This window comes from Elephas maximus, chromosome 13 (genome assembly GCF_024166365.1).
Source record: "Elephas maximus indicus isolate mEleMax1 chromosome 13, mEleMax1 primary haplotype, whole genome shotgun sequence".
NCBI classification, from domain to species: Eukaryota; Metazoa; Chordata; class Mammalia; order Proboscidea; family Elephantidae; genus Elephas; species Elephas maximus.
Genome location: NC_064831.1, coordinates 37,007,956 through 37,023,869, shown reverse-complemented (window position 1 = coordinate 37,023,869; position 15,914 = coordinate 37,007,956). Strand labels below are relative to the sequence as shown.

Below are 15,914 nucleotides of genomic sequence, written 5' to 3'. Positions count from 1 at the left end.
TTCAATGTAATTTTACACAACTGACATTTAATTGGCTTCTGTACAGTTTAGAAGAAATCTCCATTTTTTTCTTTCTCACACCCTGCCAATCACTAAGTTCCATCATCATGGAAATAAAAAGCCCACTTTCTTAAAGAACATTTAAGGGTTTACAGATATTCTGTTATTTATCATTTATTAATTAGGAGATCAAAATTGTTATTGCTGAAACATAAAAATATTCCATTTGTTGTTGAAAAGTATAATGTTATCCTTGTTATAAATTTATGGCTATAGTAATGGCAAAACACAAAACAAACAGTTTATTAGTGTTATTAAAAGTAAATATATTGCTGTAATTAAAACTAAGAATAATTCCATCGGTAGTGTAAAATGCAATAACGCTGTTGACAAAAATGTTAACATTGCAATAGTAAACACAAAGTAACACAACAGTCAATAGAAAGATCAGGTACAATTTCATGACCCATTAATAGGATTCTCAACAGTTCTTAGGAAAACCCTGAGGTCTGTACAGGTTTCATTTGCATGGAAACACTTACATGGGGGTGGCCACTGTATCATTTCCACCTCATTAAATAGTAGATTTTGGTGCCATTTTCATAAAAAAATAACTAAACACCTATGATCTGGATTCAATTCACTAATAAATTCTCACTCTGATGTTCCCATCTCCAGTATCCCAATATTGCCACCTCTTCCTTCATACAAAGCAGCATATTATCTAAAAATTAAAAGTTTTAAATTATATCTATTACATCGTTAATGTAAGGAAAACATTGAAATGTTTAATTATAACATAACTCTAAAATCTATGTGAGGAAAAGAAATGAGAAACCAATCGTGACATTTTTTAAGAAGAGGAACATGCCCTACACCTGTAAACCAAAAAAAAAAAAAAAAATTCAAACCCTTTGCGGTCAAGTCGATTCCAACTCACAGGGACCCTATAGGACATAGTAGAACTTCCCCATAGGGTTTCCAAGGAAGGGTGGTGGATTTGAACTACCAACCTGTTGGTTATCAGCCAAGCTCTTAACCACTGTGCCACCAGGGTAGTATTTTTTAAATGATATTTAGAACAATGTGGTATGGGTACGTGAATGTAATGACAAATCAGCAGGAAGATCCAGAAACAGGCATTGGAGTATACAGGAATGTAAATAGAGGCTGAACTCACCTCAAGCATAAATAGGGAGGGAAAGATTCATCAACTGGAAAAAAAAAAAAGGCCAAACCCGTTGCCCTCGAGTTGATTCCAACTCACAGCGACCCTAAAGGACAGAGTAGAACTCCCCCATAGGGTTTCCAAGGAGCACCTGGTGGATTCGAACTGCCAACCTTTTGGTAGTGCCATTTAGCCATTTAAGGAACCTTGGTGGCGTAGTGGTTAAAGCACTTGCCTGCTAACCGAAACATTGGTGGTTGGAACCCACCAGGCACTTACTGAGAGAAAGATGCAGCAGTCTGCTTCCGTAAAGATTATAGCCTTGGAAACCCTGTGGGCAGTTCTACTCTGTCCTATAGGGTCGCTATGAGTCGGAATCAACTCAACAGCAATGGGTTTGGTTTTTGGTGGTATTCAGCCATTTAGGGAAATAAAAAGCACGTTGAAGCCTTATTCTATATACATAACAATATTTATAATAGCTATCATTTATAGAGTATTCGTAAGTACCAAACTCTGTTAAAAATACAGACATTATCGTATTTAATCCTTACAACACCCTCTTGTGATAACCAACCAGCCGCCATAGAATCAATTCTGACTCATGGCAACCCCAGCTGTGATAGGTGCTATTATTATCCCCAATTTACAGATAAGGAAGCTAAAGTTCAAAGAGGTTCATCGAGGCCATGATGTTACTACATGTTGGAGCCAGTAACAGAGCAGGTAGTCAGCATTCTTAACCATTATACTGAAGCATGTAGAAATGCAAACCATAAAGCAGAAGAAAATAGACATCTTTTGATCTCGAAAATGAAGACCTTCTGAACCTAAAAGGAATGGTAGAAATTCCGAATAAAATTATTGATGTATTTAAGGACATAAAATTTTAAAATATTCAGTTCAAACATTCATAAAATTAAAAAACAAAGAAAGCAATAAAGCTAGGAAAGATATTTGAAGCAGAACTATATAATATGTTAATATTCTTGGTAGTTAAAGCTGCCATAAATAAGTGTACAAAGGATACAAAAATAAAAATCACCAAAAAAGAAATAAAAATGACTAATGAAAGTATAAATAAGATTCATGTATTAAAACAAAATATTAATAAAAAGCATATTTCTCAGTATCTGGAAAGGATATTGGTGGAAATAGAGATTTGTATAGACATTCCGTAAAGCAAAAACCTAAAAATACCTTCACCTTCGCTTTCTGACCTAGTGGGAACCCTGGTTGCATAGTGGTTAAGCACCCAGGATGCTAACTAAGAGGTCGACAGTTCAAATCTACCAGATGCTCCTTGAAAACCCTATGGGGTAGTTCTACTCTGTCTTATATGGTCGCTGTGAATTGGAATCAACTCGACGGCAGTGGGTTTGGTTATTGGTTTTTGACGTAGTAATTCTAATTTCTAGGATCTGTTCTATAGGAACAGTCCAAAATTTGGGCAGAGAATTGATGTACAAAGGTGTTCTTTAGAAGATAATTTACAGCGAAAGCTGAAAGCAACCTAATTGCCCCATATTAGGGAGATGGGTAATGATGTGAAATGTAACTTATATCACTTGCTGTGAGTCAGGTCCAACTGATGGAGATCCCATGTGTGTCAGAGAACTGCTCCATAGGGTTTTCAATTGCTGATTTTTAGGAAGTAGATTGCCAGGCCTTTCCTTCAAGCCACCTATGGGGGGACTTGACCCTCCAACCTTTCAGTTAGCAGCTGTGCATATTACTCCTTTAAGCCGTCTAGGTATTCCAAATTATATGTATAGCTATATGAATATAAAACTCCTTGAAAGAAATATGATAAATATTATTAGCTATTATGTCTGGGGATGGGTGATGGGTTTTTGGAATGATATTCTTCTATGAGCAGAAAAAAATTAAGGTTTTATTTACTTTTAAAGGAGCCCTGGTGGTGCAGTGATTAAGTGCACAGCTGCTACCTGAAAGGTCGGCAGTTTGGACCCATTACAGCCTTGGAAACCTTATGGTGCAGTTCTACTCTGTCCTACAGGGTTACTATTAGTAGGAATTCACTTGATGGCAAAGAGTTTAACTGGTATTTACTTTTAGTAACTGCCACCCATTTTCCTTATTTGGTTTATGCCAATCTGTACATTCTATTTTTCTCATTTGTGCAGCTTATTCCTTTGACCTTTATTATACACTAACACTAATTTTCCACGGCTAGGGTTTTTTTTTTTTTTTTTAGGGAGTGGTGCAGTGGTTAAGAGCTCAGCTGCTAGCCAAAAGGTCAGTAGTTTGAATCCACCAGCCGCTCCTTGGAAACCCTGTGGGGCAGTTCTCCTCTGTCCTGTGGGGTCGCTATGAGTAGGAATCGACTCAATGGCAACAGGTTTTTTTGATTTTAGTTTTTTGGGTTTTCAAAAACCTCTAAAACACAAGCACGCATATGTATATAAACATGAACACAGACCCTTGTACATGGAGAAATGTATCTACATATGGGTTCCTTCCATCCCTACTGCTGCCCTCACAAAAGCACCATCAAATTTTGGAAAGTATTGTTTTATCAAAAAATGAAACTTTGTCAAAATGATTAGGTAAGAATCAGAATGGTAACTAATTATAGGAAAGAGGAACTCAGCATTCTTACGGAAAACTGTACCTCTGAGGAAATACCTAACAAAAAGCCAAAGCTGCCGAGAAAAGCATAGAACATAAAATAAGGAGAGATAAGAGGATCAAGACAATGAAGGTGCTTGGTTCTTGTAAACAGTGAAATGCTTTTAAGGCAGGCAGGACAGTCCTCTGAGAAGAGGGTATTTAGTTAAAAGACTTGTCATCCTGGTCGAGTCAATTCCAGCTTACAGCGACTGTGTAAGACAGAGTAGAACTGCCCCCAGGGGGTTTCCAAGGCCGTGATCTTAACAAAAGCAGACTGCCACATCTTTCTTCCAAGGAGTGGCTGGTGGGTTCAAAGCACGGACCTTTCAGTTAGCAGCCAAGCACTGATGAAAAGACACGCCAAACAAGACAGAGAGAGAGAGAACTTGCTTGGTTTGGTAAGCAATATAAAAAAAAAAAAAAAAGTTTTTTTTTTTTATATTATAATATATATTGTATTGTATATTATAGGCGACATTTAATCTCTGTAATATGCTTTCTGGCCACAAAATTTAGAGTGAATTTTTGTAAATAGTGTTATATAGTGTGGTATAGTGGTCCCCTTTATATTTCACATAACCCAGACCCAGTTTAATAAATTTTTTTCTTAACAAAAAAAAATATTTTTAGGAACTTTTTATTCCCTGGAACCCTAGGGGGACAGTTTTATTCTACACAATAAATGACCCCTAGATTGAGAAGCATAATTCATAATTCACTTCAACAGAGCAACTTGGGCAGAAGGGGAGTAACAGAGAGCCATGAAGAATGAGGCCTGGCTTCTCTTGTTTAGGAGTTTTTACAGTCCTGAAGTCATTGATCGGGAAACAAAGGAGAATGAAAAACCGATGGAGGTATTTAGGCAATGGGATTCCTAAATCATCACCCTCCATCCTTTCTCAAGTTCATTGTTCTGTACCCTGCCCCCCCCCTTCTTTCTTTCTTGGAGGACTCTCAAGGGATTCGCTTGCTGAGCTTCAGTGGTCCCAGTGTCCAAAACCAAAAAAACCCAACCCCATTGCTGTCAAGTTGATTCTGACTCATAGCAACCCTACAGGACAGCGCAGAACTGCCCCATAGGGTTTTAGAGGAGAACCTGCTGGATTTGAACTGCCAGCTTTTGAGTTAGCTCTTAACCACTATGCCACTAGGGTGTAGGTCTTAAGTAATAGAAGGCTGAGGGAGAAGAGCGGAGGCCCATGATAAGATCATAGATTCCTGTTTCTGGGGTAGCTTCACCTCACTTATCCATCTCCATGCATGAAGAAAAATGAACTGAATATTCAGTCACAAATTACCAGCTGTGTAACCAGTTGACGTCAAGTTGACTCCTACTCCTGGTAACCCCACGTGTGTCAGGGTAGAACCTTTTGTGCTCCATATGGTTTTCAGTGTAGGTCACCAGGCCTTTCTTTGGAGATGTTTCTGGTATATTTACTCCCGAATACCTTTAGGTAAGGGAGAAAAAGAAATGTGAGTCATTCTTGGTTAGATAAAAAAGAAGATACGAAAATGGCCAAGATCTATTTCCTTGAGACTTGGTCTCAATTTTAGACCAAGGAGATAAATTTCCATTCCATTTTCAATTTCCATTCCCTAGAAAATCTGCCTTCATCTAAGAGGTTTAACTGTAGCAAGGAAAACTCATGGTTCTTTGTTGCTTAGATCCTTTATTATTTTTACATTTCACTTCGTATTCACTCTAAGCTTTGGTGCTTTGATGTAGGGAATCCATTGTGACATTTCTATTTTAAAAGCTTTCACACTAGAGAATGTATCATTTATACTTAATACCCGAAGACAAGATACCATTTGTTTTGAATCTATATTTGGTTGCATTATATTCTACTAAAAAGAAGAAAATGACTCTCCTTTTTTTTTTTTTTTTAATAAAACCAGGAGGAAAAACAGGGAAATTGGAAGCTGTTAGAAAACAATTGACAGTTTGTAAACCCTTGCTTTAGTTTTCTGAGGTGAGTCAAGTTTTATAGCCCAGGAGAATTTCCAGGATGAGTTTTTTAAAATATGATGATGACCTCTCATTTCTAAGTTTTGTTTTTTTTAAAGAAAACAGTGAAAGAAAGGGTACAACCAAGTTCTCCGCAAATTCCTGGTTACTTCGTTGATTGCTCAGTGTTCACGGAATGCTGAAAGGTCAAGGAACTAGTTTTCCCACTATCCGCTTTTAATCTGAGTGAGGGAAACAAGACAGTAACAGAAGGCACGTGATTGTCCTAGAATGGATGAGTTTCGTTATTGATTTCAGCTATGGGCCTGTCTCAGTTTAACCTTTTTACTAATTTCCTCCTCAAATCTTTTATTTTGTTGATTTTTAATGCCACATCCTAAATCACTTAAGAAAAAGAATAAAGTAGGACTTTTTGAAGAAATTTAGGAACAAATTTTGACCCTTGCCCAGCTTCATTAGTGAAAGAGTTTTTTAATACTAAGGCAGTATATTTCTGCAATGAATGACCTTTTTCCAACAAAATATGAATAGCCAGCCATTACAAATGATTAACATAGGTATTCTTATGTGTCATAAGTGGCAAATTTTCTATCTTTGAGTTTAGGGGGCAAGAAAGAGGAATTCTGGATGGGGAAGAGGAATTCAATGCTATTCTTTGTAAAGTCAACCCAAAACAATTGCCATTGAGTTGTCTCCAACTCATGGCAAACCCCATGTGTGTCAGAGTAGAACTATGCTCCATAGGATTTTCAATGGCTGATTTTTGGAAGTAGATCACCAGGCCTTTCTTCCAAGGTGCCTCTGGGTGAACTCAGACTTCCAACTTTTTGGTTAGCAATAGAGCATGTTAACTGTTTATACCACCTAAGGACTCCCATAAAGTTAACCCAACCAAAAACCTGTTGCCATCAATTTGATTCTGACTCATAGTGACCCTAGTGGACCAAGTAGAAGTGCCCCATAGGGTTTCCAGGGGTCAGCTGGTGGGTTCAAACTGCCAAGCTTTTGATCAGCAGCCAAGTTCTTAACCACCGTAGTGATTAAAACTGGAAAATGACTGGGGTCAGACCTGCGAAGGGGCCCGGGTACATATGCAACTTGTAGTTAAAATTGTATGGGGAAGGAGGCTGTGAAAGGCTACAACTCTTACCAACTATTTCAAAGTGGTGTGTAGTTTGATACCTGGGAAAGTAGCAAAGATCCATTAATAAGGCAACTCTGCTTTGTATGCCCCAGACTCAAAAGCTTATGTCAATTCTTCAACCCATCATTTCAAGTAATAGTTCAATGGTCTCTATGATATTCTTACAGGTTTATCCTAATTCAAGAAGCATGAGGGTGATTTTCTGAAAAGCCTCATTGTTACTTAGACTTGGACTTGGTGTGTCCTTATTCTCCTGGTGTTAGGACTTTCTGTTGCCACGTAACAAACTACCCCAACCCTTAGTGGTTTAAGACAGCAGCCATTTTATTATATTCCACAATTTCGTAGGTCAGAAATTGGGCCATTCTGCTCCCTGTCATTTCAGCTAGGGTTGCTTGGTGAATATCAGCTGGAGACAGGGTTTTTCTCCTAGGCACAGGACTCAGATATGGGCCATTGTCTTAGCTATTTAGTGCTGCTATAACAGAAATACCACAAGTGGATGGCTTTAACAAAAAGAAATTTATTCTCTCACACTCTAGGAGGCTAGAAGTCAAAATTTAGGCTGCCAGCTCCAGGGGAAGGTTTTCTCTCTCTGTCAGCTCTAGGGGGAAGGTCTTTGTCCTCAATCTTCCTCTGGTCTAGGAAATTCTCAGCGCGGGGACTCTATGTCCAAAATACGCGCTGTGCTGCCAGCGCTGCTTTCTTCGTGGTATGAGGTCCCCCTGTCTCTCTGCTCACTTCTCTGTTTTAAATCTCAGAAGAGATTGACTTAAAACAGCCTAGTCTTGTAGATTGAGTCCTGCCTCATTAACATAACTGCTGCTAACCCTACCTCATTAACATCAGAGGTAGGATTTACAACATATAGGAAAATCACATCACATGACAGAATGATGGACAACCACACAATACTGGGAATCATGGCCTAGCCAAGTTGACACACATTTTGGGGGGACACAATTCAATCCATAACAGGCATCTTGGCAGCAACAGCTGGAAGACTGAGCTAACAGAGTCCATCTCCCCGCTGTGTAGTCTCATGCCTCCAAACATGGTCTCTTCGTGGTCTACCAGGGCTCCAACGTTGAACCTACTGCTCCTTTGAATTTAAAGGCCAGGCCTAGAACTGGCAAACGGTCATTCCAGATGTACTCAGTTGGTTGAAGTAGTCACAAGCCAGCAAAAACCACGGGCTCAATTAACACAGTGTCAAAGAACTTGCTGCCGTCTTTAATCAACTATACCTGGTTTATCTTTAAAATTCTTCCTGCTACTATTTTGCCCCTAAACCTCTGTATGGCAATTGATTTGTTTGTCACATGTTGTTGTTGTTAGGAACCATTCAGTGGGTTCCAACTCACAGCGGCCCTATGTACAACGGCACAAAACACTGCCTGGTCTTGCACTGTCCTCACAATTGTTGCCATGTTTGAGCCCATTGCTGCTGTGTTTGAGCCCATCATTGCAGTCACTGTCTCAATCCATCTCCTTGAGGGTCTTCTTTTTTGCTGAACCTCTACTCCTGATGTCCTTCTCCAGAGATCGGTCCCTCCTGATCACCTGTCCAAAGTACATGAGACGAAGTCTCAGCATCCTCGCTTCTAAGGAGCATTCTGGCTGTACTTCTTCCAAGACAGATTTGATTGTTTTTCTGGAAGTCTATGATATATTTAGTATTCTTCATTTTTTTGTCACATAAGAGATATAAATAATAAACAAACATTACAGATGGCTATGTTTGCTGTTAATTAAAGATGTGCAGAGGTAAAGATACCAGTTGCTTCGAGCCGATTCCAACTCACGGCGCGCCCACGTGTGTCAGAGTAGAACTGGGCTCGATAGGATTTTCAACAGCTGATATTTCAGAAGTAGATCACGAGGCCTTTCTTCCCATGTGCCTCTGGGTGGACTTAAACTTCCAACCTTTCAGTTAGCAGCTGAGCATGTTAACCACTTGCACCCCTCAGAGACTTCCAGAAGTAAAGACAAAAGTACCGTTTTACCTTATGAAAGTGGCAATGTGGGAGAAAGAACAGGAAATTCTAATGCAGGCAAGCATTCATTGAGAGGCACTTAAACTTTTTTTAAAGGTACCTGGGCTACATTTTCATTCACTTGATCCAGTAATCTCTCAAGATAATTAGTCCAGGAACATAATTCAAAAAAAGAAAAATCTATTTGTGCAGGCAGGCTTATTGGCATGTTATACACAACAGCGAAACACTGGAAATGATATAAACAGGAGAAAAATTTCAGTCAGTTGTCTTGTCAGACTAGCAGCCATTACATCTCTAAATGTCATGCTGATGTAGAATTCTGAGAGAGTATTTTAACTGTAAAGTGAATAGAGCTAAATATAAAATTGTAACTAATATGAATATAACATGTAATCAAATTTTGCCTGTGAAAATAAAAATGGGCAAAGAATCTGAAGGAAAAAATAGATTTTGTTGAAGAAGTACGTTTTGAATTTATATTTTATTTTTTAGCGTTTTAAGGTGCACTTAATAATAAATTAAAAATTTAATGACTGTCCCAGACCACAGCTTAAAGATTTAATAAACATGCGTTAAATGCCACCAGGCCTTGAAGACATGTAAAATCTATTTATAGAGACACACACAGTGACAAACATCTTTACATAAATAAAACATATAATTTATACTTTTATTTTGGCATATCACATGACAGGGTACAAGGTGATGTCATGGGAACAGACTCCTCTGGGAGTCGGCTGACCAGGGCCCTGGTCCAGGCCCCACACAAGTCACTGGAGACCAGGCAGAGGGCGTAACACGCCAGCGCTCAGGTTCCCAACCAGAGCACAAAGAGGGGAAAGATCAGCTCAAAGGTCCCTCCTGGTTTTCAAATTACTTATTTCTGGAATTCTAAAAATAATAGCTTTTTATCTGTTTCCTAATTGAGAGTTGGCTTGAAAAATTAGAAAATACACAAAATGTAGCTAGCTGTTGGCTTTGGCTAATAGACAAATGCAAGGTAAAGAAGGATTGAAAAAAAAAAGACTTTATTCAGCACCTAATTTCTCTAGATGGAGTCACTGGATGGTGTATACAGTTAACTCACTCGGCTGCAAACCAAAAGGATGGAGGGTGAAGCCCACCCAGAAGCACTTCAGAAGAAAGGCCTAGAGATCTACTTCTGAAAAATCAGCCACTGAAAACCCTATGGAGCATAGTTCTACCCTGACACACATGGAGTCGCCATGAGTCAGAGCTGACTTGTTTTTTTATTGTTCTAGATGTTGTGACCAAAACAGAAAATTTCTGCCCTCATGGAATTTGTATTCTATCAGGAGGGCTGGATGTAGACAATAAACAAAATAAATACGTAAAATAATAAGTTTTCTCAGATAGTAGTAAGTGGGCTATGGAGAAAAATAAATCTGAGTGAGCAGGAGAGGATAAATCTGGAGTGGAGTTGGCAATTTTCAATAGGGTATTTAGCAAAAGACCTGAAATAAGTGAGGAAGCAGCTCTAAGGATACCTGAGGGAAGAGGATTCCCAGTGGGGTGGGAAACCACTAGGTGGTCTGAGCACAGGGGTGACTTGATCTGACTTACATTTGAACAGGCTTCTGGCTGCTGTGCTCTGGGTAAGCTGCAGTAGAGTAAGCTGTAAGCCAGGCAGGGTAGTAACAGGCGAGATGGCGAGAAGTGGTTGCATTTGAAAATATTTTGAAGGAAGATACCGCAAGATTTGTTAAAAGATTGGATCTGTACTGCAAGAGGAAAACGGGAGTCAAAGCTAACTCCAAGGTTTTTGGCCTGAGATGATAAAGACTAGAGAAAATCTGGTTTGGGGACCAGGGGGAGGTTAGAAGTCAGGCTTGGGAAAGTTTCAGTGTCTGTTAATACCCAAGTGGAGATCTCAGGTTGGCAGTTGGATATACATGCCTGGAGTTGAGAAATGAGGTTACTGGCTAGAGTTACAGATTTGGAAATTATCAGTACACAGATAGCTTAAATAATACTAAAGCCAAGAGAATGATGATATCATATCACCAAGAAAGCGAATATAGATCGAAAAGAAAAGAGGTCCGAAGACTAAGCCTCAGAAGAAATCCAATGCTAAGCTTTTGGGGAGTGGGAAGGAACCAGCCAAGGAGACTTGGAAAGAGTAGTCTGTAAGGCAAGAGGAAAACTGGAAGAGTGTGCAATCTTCAGGGCAAGCAAAGAAACCATTTCAAAAAAGAGGGATTCTTTCTGAAATACCAGTTGGTAGTAGTTGGATCCACACTTTGAAGATTTTCTGTGGCAGATGAAGATTTCCTTTCGATATGTATGTATATCAAACAAATTAGAAGCTGTTTATAGTCACATCTAGTAAGGAGAGCATATTTATATGCATGTGTGTTATCTGATTATGTCCCATATAGAAATAATTTTTGGAACATCCAGTATTTTGTATTTTCCATACTTTTATCCACCCCCATCATCGCAGATGATTCAGTGTTGTAATTGCTCTTACGGTTGTTCTCTCCATGTCTCATGGAGATATCATTAGGATCAGTGTGATCACAAATGGAAAATATTCTCATTCTCAGCGATGCAGGTTAATGAAGGGACAAACTGATTATTATTCATTTGCTAAACTAGGCAATAAAAATTATTCTGACTTAAAATGAAAGTTTGATTTTACATTGGATTATTGTTGTTACTTGTGGTTGAGTTGACCCCAACTCTTGAAAACCTTAGAGATAACAACAAACAGCACCCAGTCCTGCACCATCTTCCTGCGCTCTATAAGAATATTCGGTTTTTATCCTTAAGGTTTTCATTGGCTAATTTTTGGAAGTAGATTTCCAGGCCTCTCTTCCTAGTATGCCTTAGTCTGAAAGTTCCCCTGAAACCTGTCCACGATGGGTGACATTCCTGGATTTGAAATACTGGTGCATAGCTTCTAGCATCATCACAGCAACATGCAAGCCACTGCACAACAAACTGACAGATGGGTGGTGGGTTGCATGTGTAATATTCTAAGAACTCATGGCATGTTATCAAATGAAGCTGGTCTGTGAATGTATTCATTATTTTCTAACTTAAACCATTCTCCATCTTCACCCCTGCCTGAGAAATCTTTCTTAACTTCCTGAGAATCAAGGTATTTTATTTAAATCACCTTTCCTGGAGTCCGAGCTAAGGAAAGGGAAGAAGAAATAGTTGTAATCCAGTTGACAGCCTTGGGATACAGACATCCCGTCTCCCTTCCCTGTAGCTTTTATTGGACATCAGGCTGCCAGTCTAATAAAGCAACAAAGAAAAGTAAACAGAAATGGAAAGCAAAATAAACAGTCTTCTTGATCTCACTGGAAATAGCCCAAAAAAATTAAAAAATGCAATCTTGGCTATACAGTAAAAGGATTTTCTTGGTCTATTTTCATAGATGTATTTTATTCCATTCCAAACTAATCTGGACCTTTTTAGAGATTGTTATTGTACACTAATTGTGTTTGCCCTAAAAATCTTTTGTAAAACAGTTTTCCAGCAAATTGTGCCGCATATATGCCATGTGATAGCATCATGCTACCAAATCCATGGGTTCTAATCTGTAAGCAAGAGCCCTGGTGGCACAACAGTTAAGCACCCAGCTGCTAACCAAAATGTTGGTAGTTCAAACCCATCCAGCAGCCCCGCAAGAGAAAAGACTTGCTGATCTGCTCCCATTAAGATTATAGCCTAGAAAAGCCTCTGAGGCAGTTCTGCTCTGTCACATGGGGTCGCTATGAGTTGAAGTCCACTCAAAGGCACCACCACCGCCAACAACAATCTATTGACAATTCCAGTGAAGAACTAGGCTGCATAAGTCCTAGGAACCTTGTCTTCACAGGTACTCCTATTCTATCTTCTCCTGCGACTGTACACTAAATATAAGTTATAGGGGCTCATCTTGGCTGATTTGGGTAGCTTATAACTTGCTTTGGCTTTATTTGGCCAGTCTCCACATGAATTTTCTTGTCCTGTGAACCCAGGTGCACTTGTCTCCAATCCTTGGTCAGTTTTACAGTCTTCTTCTGGCATTATCTAATGAAAGCTATAAAAAGAGAATGTTTCCTTTCCATTACAACAGCAATGAAAATGTCAAGAACGAAGCCATAAAAACATCGTACTACATCACAAGCCCTTTCTTAATAGTAAACCTAAAAGCAATTAGCGTCAGACCATCACATCAAGTCAAGGAGCATAGAGGGTTTCTGAAACCAAACCTTATTTACACTTAAACATTTAAATGTGATTATTATAATAAAAAAAATTAAAGAAATAATACAAGCACAATCTATTAATGCCATTTTTTTTTTGATTGGCATAAGTGTTCAGTTATGTTGATTTCCTATACTTCTGAGTGAACCATTCTTTTCTGTTAGATTGTAAATCCTCAAGATTAGGAAACAAGGTATATTAACCAGTTTTGATATGCTGTAGCACAAGACCATAATCGGAGAGGTTTAGCCCTCCTTAGATATTTATCAGAAATATGATTTATTTCCACCTGTTACAAGCCCACTCTGATCATATTTTTGAGGGAAGAAATGATGGAATATCTATTATCATGATTTACTTATGGCTATCTAGACCCACTTCATAAATAATACTTCAAGGTTTTTTTCTATAATATATAAGGAGAAATAAGCTACTAGTATAACAGGTAACAGCAGCTTTCACAACCCCTTCCATCGTCCAATTTTCCCCCAGTTTAGAAAACGCAGACACACCTATCCAGTGCTACTACATTCTAAACCTTATGAGTTTCAGTTAGACCCCAAATAAAGATCTCAGACTCAGGCCTGCCTAGGCAATCGATTTCCAAATAGCTGGAGTCCTGGTGGTGTGGTTGTTAAGAGCCCAGCTGTTAACCAAAAAAGGTTGACAGTTCAAATCTACCAGCCGCACCTTGGAAACAGTTTGGGGCAGTTCTGCTCTGTCCTATAGGGTCACTGTGAGTCAGAATCAACTTGACGGCAATGAGTGGCACTCTCAGTGGCCTCATACGGTTTTTACACCAAGGCTCACAGAAAGTTCCTAACAAAGCTGATGGTTGTTCCCTGACCACCTGACTCCATACTTCATTTTAACCCAGCGTGAAGTAAATGTAACTCTCATGACCACATACACTTGTCTACGTTAAGTATAAGAAGAAAGCAAACAAAAAGAAACCCACATGGAGGAAAAAGGTAACACTTCGGGCCAATCCCATAGTGTCTTTGGCTCCTTGCCATCCTCCCCCCACCACCCTTTTTCTTCCCACTATTTCTTATTGTGTTCCCTCACTCTACTCCTTCATTTAAAAAATTATCATTCACACACTTCTCAAGTTGCTTATATATGCTGCGGTTATCGGAAACTACTTAAATATCCTTCAATTCAGAGTCTGATCAATGGCAAAGGTTTCTCCAAAGGGTCACCATTATATTTTAAAATTCATTTTGAAAGAAAATGTAGCCTATTGGCTCTCTCTCCTAGTGAGTTTCCATTTCTTAGTTTCTATGACAATACTATCTAATTAGGTTAATAACCTTTAAGATATTTCTACAGTTTATAAATTTTGTTTATTAAAATAGATTTTAAAATTCCTAACAACTTGGTTACTTGGTTCCACAGCCCAATTTTTCTTTTTTCAGGTACAGAGCTGTTGCCTCCTGGAGTCGTGTTCAGGGAATTGGGATTCCCTTAGTCACTGCCATTGAGATTGTCTCCATCTGGATCCTTTCCTTTATCCTGGCCATCCCTGAAGCAATCGGCTTCGTCATGGTACCCTTTGAATACAAGGGTGAACAACACAAAACTTGTATGCTCAATGCCACATCAAAATTCATGGAGGTACTAATAGTTTACAAATACTGAATTGGGGAAGGGAGAAAGTTTTCATTTATGCTTCACCATCTTAAAACTTTACCTCTCCACAATGCCAAGTGTGTTTTCCTCTGCCAGTTCAGTCAGATGTACTTCAGTTGCATCAAAAAGTGGATGTGAAACTAGTATTTAGCTTCTTGACTGGAACACAGTTGATTAACTCATTTATTTTTTTTACGCATATTATTGTACAACTGTAGACACAACTGTTCTATACCAAACAGCTAAGAATTTCTAAACAAATTTACTAAAAAAGAAGAATTGAAATACATGTGTGTATATATGTGACGTAGTGGTTAAGAGCTCAGCTGCTAACCAAAAGGTTGGCAGTTCGAGTCCACCAGCGGCTCCTTGGAAACCCTATGGGGCAGTTCTACTCTATCCTGTAGGGTCACCATGAGTCGGAATTGACTCAGCGGCAACAGGCTATATAATATTACTTGTTTTTATAGTAAGGAATACAACATTTGACAGGCATGCTGATGCTTATTTTATATTACTTGGGAAAATGCGCGTTGCTTGTTCGCATTTTTAAAGATGGATTTACTGATTCCAAGAAGGATGTAGTGTTTATATGTATTTATTAGTACAAAACTACGTCTAATATACAAATCATATAAAATTGCTGAACCTTTTTCACAAGTGTTTTTAGTTTATCTAATTTAGTAGTTTGTTTTTTTTTTAATATACCTTGCCAAATTATTGTTTTTCTGAAAAGCTTAATCACATGGCTGAGTGTATTAGGAAATATTTAAAATGCATATTTGCTTTGCAAAACAAGTTACATGTGGACTGAGGAGGAAAACCCAAAGGATAAGTATTTTACTTAAACCAGCATAATTTAATGCTTTGATGTGAGTTTTTACGAAGCTCAAACTCCACATTTAATCATTTACAAACATCTCAAGGTATGTTTTCTTAACTTGGAAAATTCACAAAATTAGTGATTTTCCAGTTGACCAGTTATCCTGCTTGGAGTTTCTTATTTTAAAATTAAAAGTACTCATGAGATCTGCCAAACTTAAAAAAAAAAAAAAAATTTTTTTTTTTTTTTTTAAACTGGCAACCTTAAAATTGAGGTCGTCTGTTTATCTACGGACTTTTTCATCAGGTCAGTCTCCATAGTGA

At 38.5% G+C, this 15,914-nt stretch overlaps 1 protein-coding gene across 1 annotated transcript in view; it reads left to right on the top strand.

The window, feature by feature from the left end:
- Positions 1–15,914, top strand: part of EDNRA (endothelin receptor type A) — a 65,927-nt gene that overhangs the window by 35,761 nt on the left and 14,252 nt on the right. Inside the window, exon 4 of the mRNA XM_049905923.1 lies at positions 14,555–14,753. Coding sequence (XP_049761880.1) covers positions 14,555–14,753 — 199 coding nt within the window. The remainder of the gene's footprint in view (positions 1–14,554; positions 14,754–15,914) is intronic.